The following is a 19681-nucleotide window of genomic DNA, read 5'->3' on the forward strand; positions in this document are numbered from 1 at the left end:
CCTAAATCAGGGCCATGTATACATTTGACAATAGGTATTTGTAACATAAGTATAAATACGAATCATGCATCAACACAAATGTAAAACAGGAGCCAAATAAGTTTTGGAAAGAAATAATTGTCAAACATTAAAATTTTTTAGACATTTTATTCACAAAATCAAATTTTAAATTAATATTTTAAACTAAAAATTTTTTAACTAAATGAAAAGGTCACAGATGAAATTTTCAAAAATTAAATCTCAACTAAATTTCCAAAACTTATATTTGCAAAGTTAAATTACATTTTCAAAACTTAAATTTAAAATATTCAAATCTCTAAGTTAAATTTTGAAAAATAATTAAAACTTCAAACTTAATTTAAAAATTGAAATTTAAGTAACCTTTAAAAGTTGAGTCATCCCCCAACCTGAGACTCACCCGAGTCCCTTGGGTAAAATGCTATTTTGACAGCTAGAACACAAAGAAACCTCCCCTCACTCCCAAAATAGTTCTCCAGTATTTCCGGAAGAGCCTGCCTCATCCCGTCCTTTTGCATCTCACCGAGGAGTGCTACAGGGTAAGTTCTACTTGGGGCTCTACCTCTCCGGTTCTGCCTCTTCAGCTCAAGTTCTCTCACGCTTTGAATCTCCCGGCACACCCAGGACCCACTTCCGCCCTCTCCTCTAGGCCTAGACTCGCGAGCACCGCCCAATCTTGTCCTTTCCTTTGTCGTCACCCGGACCGACCCCGCCCCCTCGACACAGGCCGTCGCACACGGTGCGCGTCAGAGGCGCGGCGCTTTACGGCTGCCCTGCTTTACCTACACGCAAGCATGGAGGCAGAGGAATCCGAGAAGGGAGCCGCTGAGCTGGAACCTCTGGAAGGGAGTGACCAGAAATCAGAGGCAGAGGAGGAACAGGAGGAATCCGAAGAGGCGGCTGGCGGCAGCAAGAAACGGGTAGTGCCAGGTATTGTGTACCTGGGCCACATACCGCCCCGCTTTAGGCCTTTGCACGTACGGAACCTTCTCAGCGCCTACGGCGAGGTCGGGCGCGTTTTTTTCCAGCCGGAAGGTAAGTGCTCAGGCCTTGGCGGTGAGGGTAGGAGGGTGATGCTCGCTGGCAGTGAGCACGCAATGCGTGTTCTGTTGCCTCAGCTGCCCTTGTCCGAGGCGCTGACCGAGCCGGGGACCGGCGTCCGGCTTCTTTGGTAAATCGGTAGCGCGCATGTCTCTTAGGAGGCTGTGATGGGATGTGGATAGCACGGTATATACCTCGCTGAGCCTTAGTTCTCGGATAGCTAATTTTTGGATTTTAATTTCGGCTCCGCCCACCCTTCTTTCCTGAGCCGAATTAACCAGTTTGTTAAATGGGTACAGCCTGAATTAAAATCTCAGTGGTTTTTCCGCAAAACTGAACGTACCTCTTTGTCATCGCGGCCCAGGTCAAGAGAAGGTTTATGATCGGCCGCCCCCAGCTCGCATACAGACACTAATTGGAATTGGGGTTGGGGGCCTGTGCGGGTTTTAAAAAGAGCGTTTAGGGCAGACCTGATAACGGAGTTAACATTTGAGGAAAGGATTGAGTTAGACAAGGGGAAAAGGGTGGACAGTGTTAGACAAGGGGAAAAGTTATCCGCTTCCGGGCAAAGACCTTGAGGTGGGACTCTGGCCTGAGGGAAGGTTTGGAGAATTCGGCGAATGGGAGGTGCAGTTGAGTGGGTGCTGTATTGGTCTCCTTGGCCACTGCTCTGTCTTTGCTTCGCAGACGGGTTCGTGAGGCGCAAGAAGAAGGCAGCGGCAGCCCCCGCTGCGGGAGGAAAAAAGCGGTCCAAGTACAGCAAGGACTACACCGAGGGCTGGGTGGAGTTCCGGGACAAGCGAGTAGCCAAGCGTGTGGCTGCCAGTCTTCACAACACGCCCATGGGCTCCCGCAGGCGCAGCCCCTTCCGTTATGACCTGTGGAACCTCAGGGTGAGGGGATCGGCTTGTCTGCCGCACCGCTTAGCCTTCCGTCTTCCCAGCCCCAGCCGGCGCACCCCTGTCACCTCTTGTTGGCCCTGGCCCTCCCATCTCCTCTCCATCCCAGATCTGCCCTACTCAGATCTTTTCTTGTTTTCCCTTCCGCAGTACCTGCACCGTTTTACCTGGTCCCACCTCAGCGAGCATCTTGCTTTTGAGCGCCAGGTACGCAGGCAGCGCCTGAGGGCTGAGGTTGCCCAGGCCAAGCGTGAGACTGACTTCTATCTTCGAAGCGTGGAGCGGGGACAGCGTTTCCTTGCCGCTGATGGGGACTCTACCCGCCCGAACGGCTCCTGGGCCTTTGCCCAGCGTCCTACTGAGCAGGAGCTGAGGGCCCGGAAGGCAGCTCGGCCAGGAGGACGTGAACGGGCTCGCCTGGCTAACGCTCAGGACCAGGCCCGCTCCAACAGAGGGCTTCTGGCCAAGATCTTTGGATCTCCCACCCCCTCAGAGAGCATGGAGGACTCCTCACTGGTCAGGAACTCTTGAGGGGCAGGGAGGCCCCTTCCACTTCCTAGCCCAGCCCAGCATCCTATCTACCTGATAATGACTACCCAGGCAGACATTTTATTCTGTTTCTCGAACCAGGAGTCTCTGGTGAGTGCTCAGACATAAACGTTTTGAAGGCCTCTCCTTCCTCCTCCAATTCCTATACATGCCTCGCTGAGGCACTTAGTTCTTACTAGCATGATTATGACTACTGCACATATCCGTTTTGCCTTGTTTGATTCTTGGCTACCTGCCTCCTGCCCACTGGGGCCCTCTAAAAATCCTGCTTTCTGGCCCCAGGAAGAGCCTTTACTTTGAACGAGACTGATAATGGCTAGTCCAGACAGCTGTTTACCCACCGCATTACTGGGCATCAGCAGCATCCTTTTTATTTAGAAAAGATTAATTGGGACAGGGGTTAATGGGTTAGAGTGGCTTGGGAGCCACCTTCCAAATGTATTTATAGAAAAGAAAAAAATTTTTTATATGCCTTTGTAGTTTATGGGGGGTGGGGATGGTCATTGGATAAGTTCCAACTTCTGTCTGTGTCCCATTCACTCACCTTCACTCCATCTCCTGGTCTCGGAACCACCCCCCACTCCCCCCGAATTCAACCTGGACCCTTTTCTATGTATCTAATCAATTTCTTAGGCCATGTTATTAATAGTTATCTAATTCAGCATTTACTAAGTCGCTGTATGAGGACATAGAGTGACAGTGGTTCACATGGCCCTTGGTGTAAGTCTTATAGACCAGGGGTCCCCAACCCTTGGGCCTCGGACCGGTATTGGCAGCACAGCAGGAGGTGAGCGGTGGGCAAGCGAGCGAAGCTTCATCTGCCGCTCCGCATCACTCGCATTGCCGCCTGAACCATTCCCGCACCCAAGCCTGCCCCTGTCCGTAGAAAAATTGTCTTTCACGGAACCGGTCCCTGGTGCCAAAAAGGTTGGGGACCGCTGTTACAGACCACTTAAAAAAAGATAAATGTTTAAGAAATAAATACACACAAGTACTACAGGCATCATGGTAGATGTATATAAGGGGTAGAGTGGGGCCATGGGAAGGCATGGGTGACTCTATCTGGGAAGGGAAGCAATGCTCTCAATGTGGAGCTGATTTCTGATCAGAGGCTTCTGACATGGGTCAGTTTTCACCAAGTTTTTCAGATCATTCCTGAAAAGTGAACAGAAGTCTGAAAGAGCCTAGTGTATTCCTATAACTACAAACAAAGCTCCACGGATGGAGTGTTGGGTTCAAACCATTGTAAAGGTAGGCAAAGCCTAGGAGGTGTACACATGATGTCCCTCTGGTGCACTTATACATGTTGTCTACGCTTAAACGAGAAAGTTCATAAGCAACATGCAAAGCAGCTCTGGAGGTGACAAAGAATCCGTGTAAGGCACTAAGGGGAACTGAAAACTGAGGTGTTACAATAAACTGAGAAAAATCTACACACAGCCTCATAATAGATTAAAACTCTGGTCAGTACCAGGCTTTTAAACTTATAGGAGGTGTTAGAGTGATAATAATAAATAATTTGAGTTTTGCTTGTGCTGTGTTTTTTTGTTTTTCCCTTCACTGTCATCAGTATAATTATCCATGTGTTCTTTGGATGAAGTGGATTCATCCACTTTGGCTCTAAAATAACTTAGCCATGTTAAGATCTCAATTTGAGAGGTGCAGTTTATTTGGGAGAATAAAAATGACCATACAATAAAAAATTATGGTCTGCTTGGTGTAACATTTCTCACAATCCATACTCCTCACACCCAGCACAGAAACACATCTGTGTAATGTTATACCCTCATCTTAGGAACTTGGTATTCTTGTTTGTGTTCATTTCTTGTGAGTTTGTTCTATGTGGATTCCTAAGGTCATGATGTCTTCCAAGCGAACCACGAAGATTGGGTTTCAGAATTTGACAAGCTGTCGTATTCATTTATTCAAAGTTCTGAGCGCCCATTGTCACCTTTGCTAGATAAAGTGAATACCAAGAGGAAGAAACTTCTTAAGTTCTAACAGCTTAGAAAGTAAGACACATTAAGGCTTAATTTCTTGAATGAATGAAATTGTGTTCCCAGGTTGGCCTTAGATACCAGTATATTCAAGGTCAGCATTTCAGGCTCAAGTTTAAACAGTTCTGCACAAAGAGCTCACACCTGCAGCCAGAAAAGCTGGGTAAGTCACGGTTGGAGTGAGGAATGACAATAAGACTAGGTGGAAGGTAATCAGTTTTCCAGGAGCTATAATCTTGATTTCCTCAATTCTAAGCCCTTTGAAAGCAGGAAAATACCTTATACACTTAGAATTTTGTTCCCATTTGAACAGCGCTTAGCTTTTTATGTGAATTAACATTTAATGCACAACCAAACAAAATCATATTATCCCCACATTTCCATCGTTAAAACTAGGCTCAGATGTGACATAATTTGCCACTTAATATTTTTCATTACCAACATCTTCCCCAGTTGCTTTCCCAGTGTGTATATGGTAAATGCTTTTTGCATGAATCTCATGTGACATAAACTTATAGAGGGAAGAGTTACAGCAAATATGAATGGATTTATGTAATACCAAGTGTTGCAAACTGGGTGATTTAACTCTCAATCATCCCCTATACGATTAGATTAAGTTATGAACCTGTTGTTGCAATGAATACTCTAAATCAGCTTATTCCACACCATCCAAGAAGCTGGGACCCTGCATTTGCCACAAAGAGTAAATTAGTAAAATGAAGGAAGGGATCTGCCTTAAGAGAGTAAGAGGGCTTTTAATAGGGTGTGTCTATGCATGTGAAATTATTCCTGAAAATGTCCAAAAGTCACAATTAGAGCACTCTTCCTCAGTTTACTTTTCCAAGGTTCTTCATATCTCTGCAAGTTGTCTTGCTGTTATTACAGTAGAGTTGAAGGGAAAAGCCCTTTGTGTGAGCCTCAGGGATGTGCCCTGTTCCCACAGGAGAGTTAATGTTTTAGCAGATTGTTTGTGGTCCCTGATTTACAATGGTTAAATGTATAATTTTTCAACTTTAGGGTAGTGTGAAGGCTGTACACATTCAGTAGAAACTGTACTTCCAATTTTGAATTTTGATCTTTTCCATGGCTAGTGATAAGTGGTGTGATACTCTCTCCCGGTGCTGGGAAGCCAATCATAAGGATAAACCATTCTGTTTTTCTCTTTCAGTATAGTATTCAATAAATTACATGACATATTCAACACTGTTATGAAATAGGCTTTGTGTTAGAAGAGTTTGCCCAACAGTAGGCTAATGGAAGTGTTCTGAGCACATTTAGGGTAGGCTAGACTAAGCTATGCTGTTCAGTAGGTTAGGTGTATTAAATGCATTTTCGAATTACAGATATTTTCAACTTCGATGGGTTTATCCAGTGTAACCGCATCCTCAATAGAGGAACATCTGTATTTGATTTCCCAACCTTTAAGAGGGAGTTGCCTCTAATTCCCAGCAAAAGCGGTAATCTCCTTTTTGGTAAATACATCCATCACTCTCAATGGCCACACAAAACTATCTGAGATGCTGACTAATAACTCAGCCAGAAGAATGAAATGGAAAGAAATGGGTTAAATTGTGTGCTTTTCTGGGCTCTAATTTAAAAAAATATATATCAAAATCCTGAATACCCCTGAGACTTGAACTAAGCTTCCGTGAACAGCAATGTAGTTTTTCGGTTTTCCCTGTCCTCAGCCTCCCCTCTCAGGCGTGAAGACACTCAGGAGAATGCAGAAGAACTTACAAAGGAGCCTGATGCAGTCAGGAACACCAAACAGTTGTGTCCCAAAGCCTTCACTGCAGGGTCAGGGAAGGCGGGCTGGGGTTAGCGTGAAAACCACAGGGAAAGGACAAAAGGGGAGGGAGGGACAGGAAAATGTATTTGAGAAGCACGTCTTCTAACCAGTTTAGAGGGCCTTCAATGGGTGGCCGCTTCCAGCGCAAGGACGTGGCTGCCATGCCCCAGGACTGGTCCTAAGGTGGGCCTGAGAATAACCTGCACTCCGCGTCTGTTCCTGCCCACTCTCCTCCGCCAATGGGCTACTGTATGTGATGAGTTAAGGATATTGAGATAGGAAGATCATCCTGGATTATCTGGATGGGCCCTAAATTTAATTACAAGTGTTCTTATAAGAAGGAGGCAGCAGAGATTTGACACAGAAGAGAAGTCAATATAATAATGGAAGGAGAGGAAAACAGAGACAGAAGATGTTACTTCAGTTTAAGATGGAGGAATGGCCTATGAGCCAAAGAACATAGGAATGAGCTCTAGAAACTGGAAATGCAAGGAAAGGGATTCTCCTTTAAAGCCTCTGGAAGGAGAGTGGCCCTGCGAACATCTTGATTTTGGCCCAGTGAAACTTTTGACCTTTGGAACTCTAAGAGAATAAATATGTTGTTTTAAGCTACCAAGTTTGTGGTAATTGGTTACAGCAGTCACAGGAAACTGAAGCAGACATCTATGATGTTGGTTGGTAACTACTTCAGCAAATTGTAAATATACTTCCACAGTTGCTGTTGAGAAGTCAGCTACAAACCTTTAAAAATACATGGGAGCAGGGGTAAGGGGGATCCAAACCTATTTAGAAAGAGGTTGTTCAGAGTCCAAATACGTTAATTGAGCAGTAAGTATTAGTTCACTTATGAACTAAGGGTACATGAAGAGTAAACATGTACATGAAGTAAATATGAAGGGTAACATAGTTCAATAAGTGTTGCCTTCTGATAGAGCCAGTAAATAAAAAATGAAGGGGAGGCAAAAACTTGTATGATAATCATATAGAAACAGAAATGCATTTTGTTAGATGCAAAAGGGCAAGGAAAATAAAGATATTAGGATAAGATAGAAATTAAATACTAATTCTTCAGAAGAAACGGGCTTTTTCTTGGAAATCAATAGAACACGACATTTATGGTATAGTTTTTTATATAAAGAGAAAATAACCTAATGAAAAATGTCTTGCACTTCTGGGTACACTTTACTATGGCACCATTTGAACATTCTGGGCAGAACTTTAAAATGAAGCACTAGTTACCGTGGAATAAAGAAAAAGACAACGGAGTCCAGAGCTATGGTTTTCACTTAATTAAATGTGAAAGTGCACAAAGATAGAACTTTATTCACCTAAAGGAATACAAAATAGAAAGAAAACAAGCCCTCTCCCGAGTCCTTTACAAGGAACAACTTGCTTGGCTTGGCTTTCGTGATGGTCATTTGCTTCCTCTCAACTCCTTTTCCAACTTTCTGTTGGAAACCTTGCAACACATTTTCCCCTAAATGATTTCCACCTCTTCTTTGCTCTTACTGGTGTCTTTCCCATTTAATGTATCTTCATGTATACGGAATCCTTCCAGGGGCTTCTCCATCAGGTGAATTATTAGCGAAAACTCTCTCATTGAACTGAGAGTAAATTCTGTCCGCGTGTCTTTCCTTAGATTATGCTCACACTTATTCGGGTAAACAACAGTCCCGCGTCCTGCTCCCACCCAGTCAATACTCTGATTTTCCTCTCTAAGAATAATATCTATATTATTATAACTTCTGTTTTTAAAACACACCATTAACATAAGAACAGTGAAAATCAAGAAGTGAAAGAACATTTTTCCAATATATGTACTCAGCAAAGGGTGCATTTCTAAAATACGTCATACAATTTAGACTGAAAACAGTAAAATAATATTGTTAGAAAAAAAGGTGTACTAGCATCGCTGTCCCTGTGGCGCAATTGGTTAGAGCATTCGGCTGTTAACCGAAAGGTTGGTGGTTCAAGCCCACCCAGGGACGGTTTCTTGGCTATAGAGATCTTCCTTAAGAACTTTGTGCACGTGTTTTACTTTCGAATTTGTGTCTGACAATATCAGATTCTGATAATTTTCACAAATTACTGTAAATGAAAATCTAACGAACATGTTTCCTCGAGTTGTCTTTGGGATAGGTTCATCGAATATCACACAGGCTTGTGCGATAACTGACGGGTAGAGTTGGGGAGAATGATCCGCAGAATTCAGGGATTGGCTTTGCGGTCAATGACTGAAGTTTTGTAGGGTTTAATAATTGGGAGCTCTTTGCGGTCAGAGAACAGGAGTCTTTACAGTCAGGGTAGAGTTGTCTGCAGAAGTCAGTAATTAAGATCTAAAAAGTAAAAACTGGGAGGGAGGTCTCAGGCAGTCACTAATTTAAGGGCATCTGTGGGTGCATGAGGAACCAATTTGGAGACACAAATATTTTCATATCCCTCTGCTCCTTATACAGAGACAGGTGTAGGATTTATGGGGACCTCAGTGAGGCGGTCTAGAGATGGAGAGAGACAGAAGGACATGGTACAAATGACAGACAAGGAGAGAGAGGGAGGCAGAGAGACAGGCGAAAGAGAGTCATGGAGAGATATTGAGAGACCTTCAGAGATGTGGAGAGACAGAGATTCAGAGACATAGGAGCAGAAACCCAGAGGCAAAAAAAAAAAAAAAAAGCCTGGGGTCAATGAAGACAGATACAATTTAATTTGAAACTGAGGGAGGCAGAGCCTCCCTCCTTAAAACACTACCCTAGGAACAGGTTCCATCCCCTGATTACAAACCCCCTGCAGCAATATGGTCCTAGCAACCTGTTTAATGCTTGATTAATAGCAGGATCCCCCTTTCGCACCTTCCAGCCCCAATGGCCTGCCCTTCGCTACTAGTGTGCATCCTTCTCTGTGTCATTTCCACTCAGGTCCTGTAAAGACCAATCTGCTTCATCTATATTGTGTTACAAACTGACAGTTGTGGTTAGGGTACTCATGTTCTACCATTTAAAAACAATCAGAATCACATCAGGTGGAGAATGCATTACTTCTCTAAAGGACAAATGCTGGGCAAGCAAAAACACCACTGACCAGAATATTTGGTTAACCAGGGCACCCTATTCACTGATTCTGCAAGAAAATAGTTTGAAGTGTGTGCCATGTGCTGACAATGGAGCAATGATAACTGTGTGTGACACCTACAGAAAGAGATTGACAAGTGTTACTTTACTAAACATGTTAAGCCCCCTCCGTTGGCCTCACAGGTGGTCTGTTCTGGTTGCCAGCACTGCTCTGATTCCAAAGACAATGCTCACCTTTGTGTCGTGCGGTCTGCTGTTGCCCAGTAGTGCTGTGGTAAACATGGAGAGCCTGTGGATTGGTGAGCAGCTTTACTTTGATCAAGTTCTGAAGAAGCCATGGGAGGCTGTGACAGCATTACTTAAGGATGTGGGGTCAGTGGGAATTGGTGGTTTGTGTAGCTGTAATTTTTAAAAACAGTTAAAAGTCTATTTAGGTAAGTTTGAAAAATCAGCTTTCTGTAATATTTTCTGCTTTAGATGACCAAAAATTGTAAAAATCTTAAGGATTTAGTCTTATTAGAAGGGAGTATGAAGGTGTAGAGTCATTTTTAAGGGAGGAAGCCTTGAGAACAAGCTTTCATGATCACTAAGTCTGGGACCAATTAAGGAAAAATTGAACATATTCAGCTCTTTACCAAAACTGAAATTTAAAAAATGGAAGACGAGAAATCTCAATATCTCGAACAAGGTGATTTGAGGTCAACTTTCACAAGGACAGAGAACTAGAAGATGAATTGACAGCTTTCAATACCAAGCGGCTGAAGCCTTCAACATATATCAGAAATAGGAAGAACACCTTCTGATAGTTTAAAAAAAACACTGGTTTGGATAGAAAGACCCACTTTCAGAAAAGTCTCAATCTGTTTTCATAAGAAGCAGAAGAACAGAAGGAAAAACAAAATGTTTGAAACCCTGTAATACCTATAATTTCTTACTGATAAGGAATGTCAGATCAGTTCTCTCAAGAGTAACTTAAAGTTGACAGATCTGGCTGCTGTACTTGGAGAAGATAACATGGATGTTGTAAATTGATGGAATTGTCAGAAAAATAAAGAATAAAACAAAGACTAAGTCAGAAAATAGATATTCTTCTGTGTTGCTTTAAAAGAATCATTGAAGAAACTTGTTTATGCTTCTAAATCAAATACTTCTTGAAAAACTCTTAAAGGAGAAAGAAATCAAATGTACTAAATTGGCTGAAAAAGAATACAAAAGAAGCACTTTCAGGTCGTACTATATATATACAAGCTTGGGAAGAATCTACGCAGACAGAATGCTCCATTTGAAAGTGAGTTTCAAAGTCTTCAGGAGAAAGTTAGTGGCATTCAAGAAAATGAAATGCAATTCCAGAGAATATTTGATCTAGAAAGAATTCATTGCTTAACATGGAGATGAACATACTCCATGTTGTATGTCTTCTTTGGAAAAACATCTATTCAGGTCCTCTACCCATTTTATAATCAGATTGTTTTTTTTCTATTGAGTTATATGAGTACTTTATATATTTTAGATATTAACCCCTATTAGAATATGATTTGCAAATATTTTCTCCCATTTGGTAGGTTGCCTTTTCATTTTCTTGATGGTTTCCTTAGCTCTACAGAAGCTTCTTAGTTTGATGTAGTCTCAATTGTTTATTTTTGCCTTTGTTGCCTTTATTTTGGTGTCAAATGCAAAAAATCATTGCTAAGACCAATGTCAAGGAGCTTACCTCCAACGTTTTCTACTAGGAGATTTATGGTTTCTGGTTTTACATTTTAGTCCCTAATCCATTTTGAGTTGATTTTTGTGTATGGTATAAGATAGGGGTCCAGTTTCATTCTTTGCATGTGACTGTCAAATTTTCCCAAAACATTTATTGAAGAGACCATCCTATCTCTACTGTGTATTCTTGGCTCCTTTGTCATAAATTAATTGACCATATAGGCATGGGTTTATTTCTGGGCTGTCTGTTCTGTTCCATTGATTTGTGTGTCTGTTTTTATGCCAGTGTCATACTGTTTTGATTATTATAGCTTTGTAATATAGTTGAAATCAGGAAGTGTGATGCCTCTAGCTTTGTTTTCTTTCTCAAGAATTGCTTTGGCAATTCATGGTCTTTTGTGATTCCAAACAAATTTTAGTCTTGTTTGTCCTCTTTCTGTGGAAAATGTCATTGAGATTTTGATAGGGATTGCATAATGTAGATCACCTTGGGTAGTATGGCCATTTAAACAATATTAATTGGATTGGGCAGGAAGTTTTAGGGGGAGCCATGCAGAGAGAGAACTAAGAATGTAAAGACTGTTGAGTGAAGCCCCAATATTTGAATCACTAGTGTCATAAGAAAAAAGAGACCAACAGTGAGTAGTGGCATCTATTTTAAGACAATGTATGACCATTATTGTACATTGAAATATTCCTACAAAATAATAATAATAATAAAGTGGTACAAAAAGGAAAATCCCTCATCAACTCAGTAATCATCTCAGGCTCTATACTGATGAATTAGCATATAATTCTGCTCCTTTTCTCAGCCATAGTAAAGTAAAATGTCTCTGGTAGTGAACTATCCATTGTATGAAAGTTATTTAATGAAGAACAAGCATGTTTTTGGCTTATTAGTAGCTCAATCTAAAAGTGTCAACTGACAAAGAAAATATGAAGGACTAAAAAAGCTTATTGAAAAAGCTTTGCCATGAAATAGAGAACAGTAGACTCCAAGGACCAAGATGGCATTGTTAACTTTGGAAAGAATAGAGCCTGCACAATAGAATCAACTGGGAAGATTTTGAAATTAGCAATGCCTGGCCTCTTCCCAAGAGATGCTGTTTCAATTGGACTCAGAAGGGTCTGGTCCTAGAAAATATTTTTGAATCTCCTCAAAAGATTCTAATAAGTGTTTACGTTTGAGAACCATTGGGATAGAGGCGTGATAAATTGTTAAGATTTTAAAAGCCAGACATTAGGTGAATATTTCAAGCAGTCTATATTATTAACGAAGAAAGAAACAGATCATTCTTTACTACCTGGTATAAAAAATAAAGCTTATACTGGAAACAGGAACAATTAGCTTGGTGACCTAGGAAAAAATTGGAAGATAATTTCACTACTGTAATTAAAGGCAAAGGACTAAATCCCTGTGGACTAAGAAATTTAACAAGGAAAAAAAAAGGCGCTAAGAACTTGGGCCCTTTTATTTACTCGGTCAGTGCTATTGTATCTTCTTGGGAAACAGCACAAGGTAAGATTGGAAAATGAAGTTTAAATTACAAAATTTCTAGCACCTTCTTGGTTTCAATGAGGCAGAAATGGATGAAAACCTATACTATTTTAGCAATAAATATATTTTTTTCTTAATTTGAGCTACATTAATTCATCGCATATTTAAAACTTGAGTAATATTAGTGTTGACTAGATCTTGGAGTTTTTAAAAGGATACTATGTGAATGTAAGACGTTATTATGATTTGGTTGTTCCATCAATACAATGTACACTACCTTAAATTCATTCAGAGAATTTCTTCATGGATCTCATCTATAAATTCAAGACAGTTTGTTTCCCCCTAAGAAGCACATGTCCAAATGTGTGTAAAGCACAGTTCTGTTTGATTAAGATAGTATCTTAAAAAGGTAAGCCATTACTTTACTTTTTAGTGGCCTATACTCTAGTTTAGAGAATAAGTCATTACATAAAATAATAGGTGAAAGTAAAGATGCAAATCAATGTATGTGTTATGGATTGAACTGTGTTCCCTTAAAATGTATATGTTGAAGTCCTAAACCCCAGTACCTCAGAATGTGACCTTCTTCAGCGATATGGTCTTTACAAAGGTAATAAAATTAAAAAGAGATCACTAGGGCTGGCATTAATCCAAATGACTGGTGTACTTATAAAAAGAGGAAATTTGGAGACAGACATGAACACGGCAAGAATGCTATGTGAAGATGAAGGAAGAGATCAAGGTTATGTTTCCACAAGATCAAGGTTATGTTTCCACAAGCCAGGGAATATCAGAGATTGCCAGCAACCACTAGAAGTTAGGTGAGAGGCATGGAACTGATGCTTCCTTGTAAGCCCTCAGAAGGAACCAATCTTGCTGACACATTGATCTGACACTTCTAGCCTCCAGAATTGTGAGACAGTAAGTTCCTATTGTTTAGTCTACCTGATTTTTAGTACCTTGTTATGGCAGTCTAACAAACTAGTACAATATGATTAAATACCAAAAGTGTGATGATAATAATAATGATTAAGATTGTTGAAGCTTATCTTTTCTGAGTTCATATTTTGGATTAAGCCTTACGCTGAGTAATTTATAAAAGTTATCTTTTGTAATCTTTGCAACAATCCTGAGAGATAGATATTAGTCTCGCTATAGAACTTAAAAAAAAAATAGAGGAAGCCTGATAGTATCACTGTTGGCAGTAGAGCAATGATTCAAACCCAGATATGTCTGATCTCAAAACTGATGTCCCTGTGTAGCACTCTGCAACAGTTTTGGTAAAGAGCAGTCGAAGAGGCCACATGACTGAATTTAGTGAGTGGGGAGCATATTATCTATTAAAATGAAGTAGAGTTCATGGGATGATGCAGTTGTTCTAGAGCTGGAATGAAGGCATGAACTGAAAATGTTGGGGTGGCTTGGAGAACAAAACTTATTCTTCATGAGGGAAGTAATCTGAGCCAAGACCTCACGTCAGAAAATGTGGTGGAGTGTTTGGGATGAAAAGTAGGGTTGTGTTGGAAAAAAATGAGAAGAAACTTCATGAGATGGTGGAAGTAACCTCTTGTGCAATATCCTGAACCCCCCAAGAAATAGTTGCCATTTGCTTCTCTGACAGTTTGGAACTGGGGAGGCTTTTGAGGAGGATAGTAACATAACTCAATGGTACTAAAAAAAAAAAAAATTGAATATTTGAGAATACTGAATTGAATTGAGAATATTGTATCCGCGGGATGGGAAGTAAAGGATTTACTTTATTGGAAATTTAACAATGTTACTGGGAGAGGCAGAGGAAATTTTCAGAAGTAGCCCTGTGTTTCCAATAGGTACTAGCTTTTCTCTATATGTAATACCATGAGAGAGTCCTCTTCGAAGGCAGGAAGATGGACTACAGCAGTGGTTCTCAAACAGTAGCCAGCATCCAAATCACCTGGAGGCTTGTTAAAACATATTTCTGATTCAGTAGGTCTGGGGTGGTGCCTGGGAATGTGCATTTCCCACAGGCTCCCAGGTGATGTTGATGCTGCTTGTTTGGGAGAATCACACTGTGAGAACCGCTGCACTAGATGACCATCTTAGGTCATGCTTGTGTGATATGAAAATTCAACTGACTTCCTGCAGGCTTTTACTGTGTTCTGCAGGAGGATGGTTTTGCTGGCTTATAAGGGAAAATGCAAGTTAGGAGGGAGTCTGGCATCCACAGATAAATTGACCTCTTCAGGCGTGATATGCCCTGACCATGTTCAAATTTTTATCTGTCCTCTCTATATGGTCTCTTCTCTATTTCTTATTCCTCTCAAGAGTACATTTTTCCTCAAAATTTATACGAATTCAGTCATCTTCCTCAACACAGGTTTTCTTCTTTTCTCCAGGTTTCCTTTTACATATATATATGTATATGAATAATCCTCATTTAGTAAGTAGGAATAAATGTAAGCTCAGTTTCATTCTGTATTCAAAAGAATTAATTAGGTATAGCCATATAGTGTTTTATGATGCTGTGTTTGTAATGACCAGTGGCACTAGAGCCCTTAATTTAAGATTGTATAGCATGAAGCATTTTGTGAGCACTTGGATACGGATTTTCTTTTGTGAGAAAAAAGCAAACTACTTCACCAAAGATTGAACTAGCACACTTTAAGATTTTGGGTGTATTACTCTGTAAAGTCCTTTGTATTACTATTTGTATAATTAAAGACAGTCAAAGGTATTTTTGAAAATTACTAAACCACAATTTTTTGGCCACTAATATTATGCATGATATAGCTTTGCAGGTGTGACAATACTGAGATTTTTAAAAATCAATTATTTCTTTAAACTTTCTAGCAAATTTAAAAGATCAGTTTTTGATCAGAAATTCTTATCATTGTAAATACTAGGTATTCCCAGGGATAGTGACACACACACAAGCACATACACAAACACAGGTACATTCCCCAAATTAAATCACCCTTGGGAGAGTCTGTTAAACAATGCCCTTGTATGATATTGAAAAGAGATGCCAACTGCCTTTTTGCCTTATTTCAATGTTGTCAATATTGTAACTTAACATATATCAAAAACAGTTAGTTTGAGTGAGATACAAGTTTCCTATGGAAAATTAAACTTTATTTAGTAAATCGAGTACATCTTTGAACACTCTGAATGTTAAGCTGAAGTTTCTAATGACCACAAATATATATGTGCAGGATGAGCTGGAAACTTAAGGGTCTTCAGAAATAAAGGTTAATTAGCTTGTATAGTAACTATCAACATATAAGGATTAGGGTTGTGGATTATGAATATAAGAACAGATGCATTTGTATGAATGAGAGAGTTTTTTTTTTTTTTTTTTTTTTTTAAGATTTTATTTATTTATTTATTTATTCATGGCTGTGTTGGGTCTTCGTTTCTGTGTGAGGGCTTCCTCTAGTTGCGGCAAGTGGGGGCCACTCTTCATCGCGCTGCGCGGGCCTCTCACTATCGCGGCCTCTCTTGTTGCGGAGCACAGGCTCCAGAAGCGCAGGCTCAGTAATTGTGGCTCACGGGCCTAGTTGCTCCGCGGCATGTGGGATCTTCCCAGACCAGGGCTCGAACCCGTATCCCCTGCATTGGCAGGCAGATTCTCAACCACTGCGCCACCAGGGAAGCCCCAATGAGAGAGTTTTAATAACAAATTTGTATGACTGTGTGACTGAGTCATTGGAAATAAGAAAAGGAGTGAAGAATTCAAAGTTGCGATTTATGAATACTGAGATATACAGTTAAAGAATTAAGGAAGACTATGGTTATAAATATTTGGAGAAGACAGAATATAGAAATGGGTAAGGACACTGGCAAAAATGTATTTATGTCTCATGGAAGTGAGAACATATACGTGCATATACCTTTGGGTACCTGTACATATACAATAATTATAACAATACAATTTGATAGGTGCTGCTGTAGAGGTGTGTTTACAAAGTAGTGGGAGGGTTTCCAGCTCAATAGTACTGAGGAGTATATGTAGCAGTAAACAAGGACAATGATTATGAAGAGATGATCAGCAAACTAAATATTACAGGGGATACATGGAAGGATCAAAACACATGGCTATTTGATGAACAAAACAAACCAGAGATTGATGCAGTCGTGAGTTACACACAAAGGTCCCACGTGAAAAGACATTAACTGAAGATCTGTTCAAAGAATGCTGTTCCAGTCAGCCCCACCACCATTCTCTCCCACCCTCACTCCTCATGCAGAGCAGTTGGCAGCCAAGTGCATACCTGGAAGCAAAACAAATGAAACCGGTACTGCCCTGTAGGACAACAATCAAATTGACTCGGAACATTAAGAGTTCTCATAGGGGTTGGCACCTTACATAAAGCTCTCCTCATTTAGGTATTCAGCAAGTCCCATCTTAAGGGTTAACTCCACTTACAATGCTCACATCTAATTTTCTCATTTTCAGGCTCCACTTAAGTAACCAGCTTTCACAATTCAGCTACCCCTCCAAGGTAAAATATCAGGTCTGTAAAAAATCAGTCCTGTCTTTACAAAAGCAGAGGAATTTGTGCTCCTAAAATTATAATTATTGTCTAAAATTATAAAAGTTGCATTGGAGTTAAATAATATTTAAATTGATAGATAATCATAATACAATCTCTCGAAAAGATATTCTAGTAAATGTTGTCAACAGGGACAATATTGGTTATGGAAGGGATGGTGAAGTAACACACTCAGAGATATTAGGTATTCACATTTCTTATGAATCCAATAAAAACAGAAATAGAGTTTTAATAATGTTTTACAAATGTAGAAAGAGAGATAATAGAAGAAACAGATATGAAAAATACTATAATTATCAAACTGTATGAAGAAAATGTCAAAAGAGATGAAAGGATGTTGAAAGACAAATTCTTTTTTTAAATTATTGAAATATAGTTGAGGTACAATATTATGTTAGTTTCAGGTTGACTCCATAGTGATTTGACATTTGCATACAGTATGAAATGATCACCATGGTAAGTCTTGTAACTGTCTGTCCCCATATAAAGTTAATAAATTATTATTAACTACATTCCTAATAGTAAAGGAATAGATGGCAAATGGCAAGATTTCATTTTTTTAAATGGCTGAGTAGTATTCCATTGTGTATATATACCACATCTTTATCCATTTATCTATTGGTAGACATTTCAGTTGCTTCCATCTTTGATATTGCAAATTAACGCTGCAATGAATGTTGGGATGCATATACCTTTTTGAATCAGTGTTTTTGTTTTCTTTGGGTAAACATCCAGAAGTGAAATTGCTGGCTCATATGGCAGTGCTGCTTTTAATTTTTTGAGGAACCTCCACGCCGCTTTTCATAGTGGCTGTACCAATGTACCATTCCACCTGCACTTGAGTTCCATTTCCCCTACATCTTCACCAACACTTGTTATTTGTTGTAAAATACATAAATTCTTAACTTTCATGTCAGGTATGGTGAATTATAAAATAGAGGAAAAAGCATATTATTATGACTGTAACCAGTGAGTGAAATAATAAATTAAAAAAAAACTGCCTCTAGGGAACAAGATATGACTGAGGATTTCACATTTACATGGGCATTTTATTTTAATTACAAACATTTTAACATTAAAGTTAAGACAGATAATATGGGAGAATAGTAGAAAATCCTACAGATAATTGAAATAACCTGATTAATGAAAAGCAAGAATTTGAAATTTGTATTCTCACTGATTAAGAAGTCTTTATATTTTTGGCAACACTCTTCCCATGTAAACTTCCCTATTTCTCTAACCATTTATTTAGAAAAATAATTCTGTATAAATATGTGAGAAGTAAAATTCTTGTCAGCTAATGCTATCATAAGTAAAAACTTATACAACTTTGACGGCCCTCCTTAAGAAAAAAAGAATATAAAATGATGAATACAGAACTGCTAGGTTCTTGTAATGGACTTAAGCTTCAATTAAATCAATCCTCCTCTGGGTAGGGATGACAAAACATAAAGAGATTTGAGAATAAGGAAATTTTAAAATGTGCTAACTCTTTGCCTGAAAAATTTCTTGGAATGGGGCCATACTGTAGAAGCCAGAGACATTTAGACCAGGTCCAGTGAAAGCTGGCTTCAACAGCATTCTGGAGTAAAGGCATGAAACCTGTCCAATCTTTAAGCACGGTTAGGTTGAGGCAGTGGTAGGTAGCATGAGAGAACACCTTTCCTTTAATGACAAAATAAATCATGTCATGAGGTTGGCTGGGTTCCTCTTCCTTGATGTTTCAACAACATAAAAGCTGTCTCTCTTCAGTTTCTTTTAGTCTAATCTTTTGTAGCATAATTCCATATTTTCCCTAACCACAACAAGCTGGTCTTAGCTCACTCCTACACTGATAGAGATATACCAAGACATTTATTTATTTTCCCATATTAGATGCTGATTTAGGGAATTCAGCAGAACCACAGGGTATGGAATTTGGGTACTTTCCTATACCTTCTTAAAGTTTCTTCATTTTGGTGAATATGAAAAGAAATCCCCAGATAGTACCTTTCTCCTACTGAAACATAAATGATAATTTTGGTTTTTACTTCCTCATCTATAATTAAATCTATTCATGACGTATAAATTGCTTGCAATCATTCACCAATTATTCTGCACTGGAAGTTCATCATTAATATACTTTTATAACTAGTAGTCCCGTTTGATCTCTAAGTTGGGTGTGCAAATATGTAAATGTATATATCAATATCTCTTGGAAATAGCAGATTATTTGTTATTTTACTTTACTATGTAGGCAATGACATTCAAAATGTTCTAATCCTCTGTTATAGAATTCACTACATACTGACATATGATAAATTTATGGATATAATCCTGTCTAATAATAGCTTATATGTTTCTTGAGAAGTCAGATGCCCTGTCCAGATGCTGTGGTTTGCATTGATATCTTGTTTAATAATCACAACTTAATTAAAAAGTTATTTCTACTATGTAAAGGAAATAAAATGAAGCACGTAGAAATAACTTGTCAGAGGACGTGCACGTTGGTAGTGGTGGAGCTTGAGTGTGATTAACACCATCTGACTGCAAAGTCTCTGCTCATCCTTTTCCAGTCCTGACCGTATTGTGTATGTTGGTTTACCA

At 39.5% G+C, this 19681-nt stretch overlaps 1 protein-coding gene and 1 non-coding gene across 2 annotated transcripts; both read left to right on the forward strand.

Annotated features, from left to right (window-relative positions):
- The first annotated feature begins 768 nt into the window (after nt 1-768).
- On the forward strand, nt 769-4105 carry ABT1 (activator of basal transcription 1). The gene is made up of 3 exons (XM_061195853.1): nt 769-1053; nt 1747-1952; nt 2109-4105. Exons 1-3 carry the CDS (start codon nt 813-815, stop codon nt 2487-2489), a joined length of 828 nt encoding a protein of 275 aa, XP_061051836.1. The 5' UTR covers nt 769-812; the 3' UTR covers nt 2490-4105.
- Nucleotides 4106-8207: 4102 nt separating this feature from the next.
- On the forward strand, nt 8208-8281 carry TRNAN-GUU (transfer RNA asparagine (anticodon GUU)). The gene has a single exon. It is a non-coding gene; the product is annotated as a tRNA-Asn (tRNA).
- The last annotated feature ends 11400 nt before the right edge of the window (nt 8282-19681 follow it).

The sequence above is a fragment of the Eubalaena glacialis genome, chromosome 7 (genome assembly GCF_028564815.1).
Source record: "Eubalaena glacialis isolate mEubGla1 chromosome 7, mEubGla1.1.hap2.+ XY, whole genome shotgun sequence".
NCBI lineage: Eukaryota > Metazoa > Chordata > Mammalia > Artiodactyla > Balaenidae > Eubalaena > Eubalaena glacialis.

Bases quoted from the DNA above. Each gene is read 5' to 3' on its own strand.
- ABT1 (XM_061195853.1), top strand. From the start codon at position 813: ATGGAGGCAGAGGAATCCGAGAAGGGAGCCGCTGAGCTGGAACCTCTG. The intron at 1,054-1,746 runs GTAAGTGCTCAG...TTTGCTTCGCAG, and splicing joins CGTTTTTTTCCAGCCGGAAG to ACGGGTTCGTGAGGCGCAAG. The intron at 1,953-2,108 runs GTGAGGGGATCG...TCCCTTCCGCAG, and splicing joins ATGACCTGTGGAACCTCAGG to TACCTGCACCGTTTTACCTG.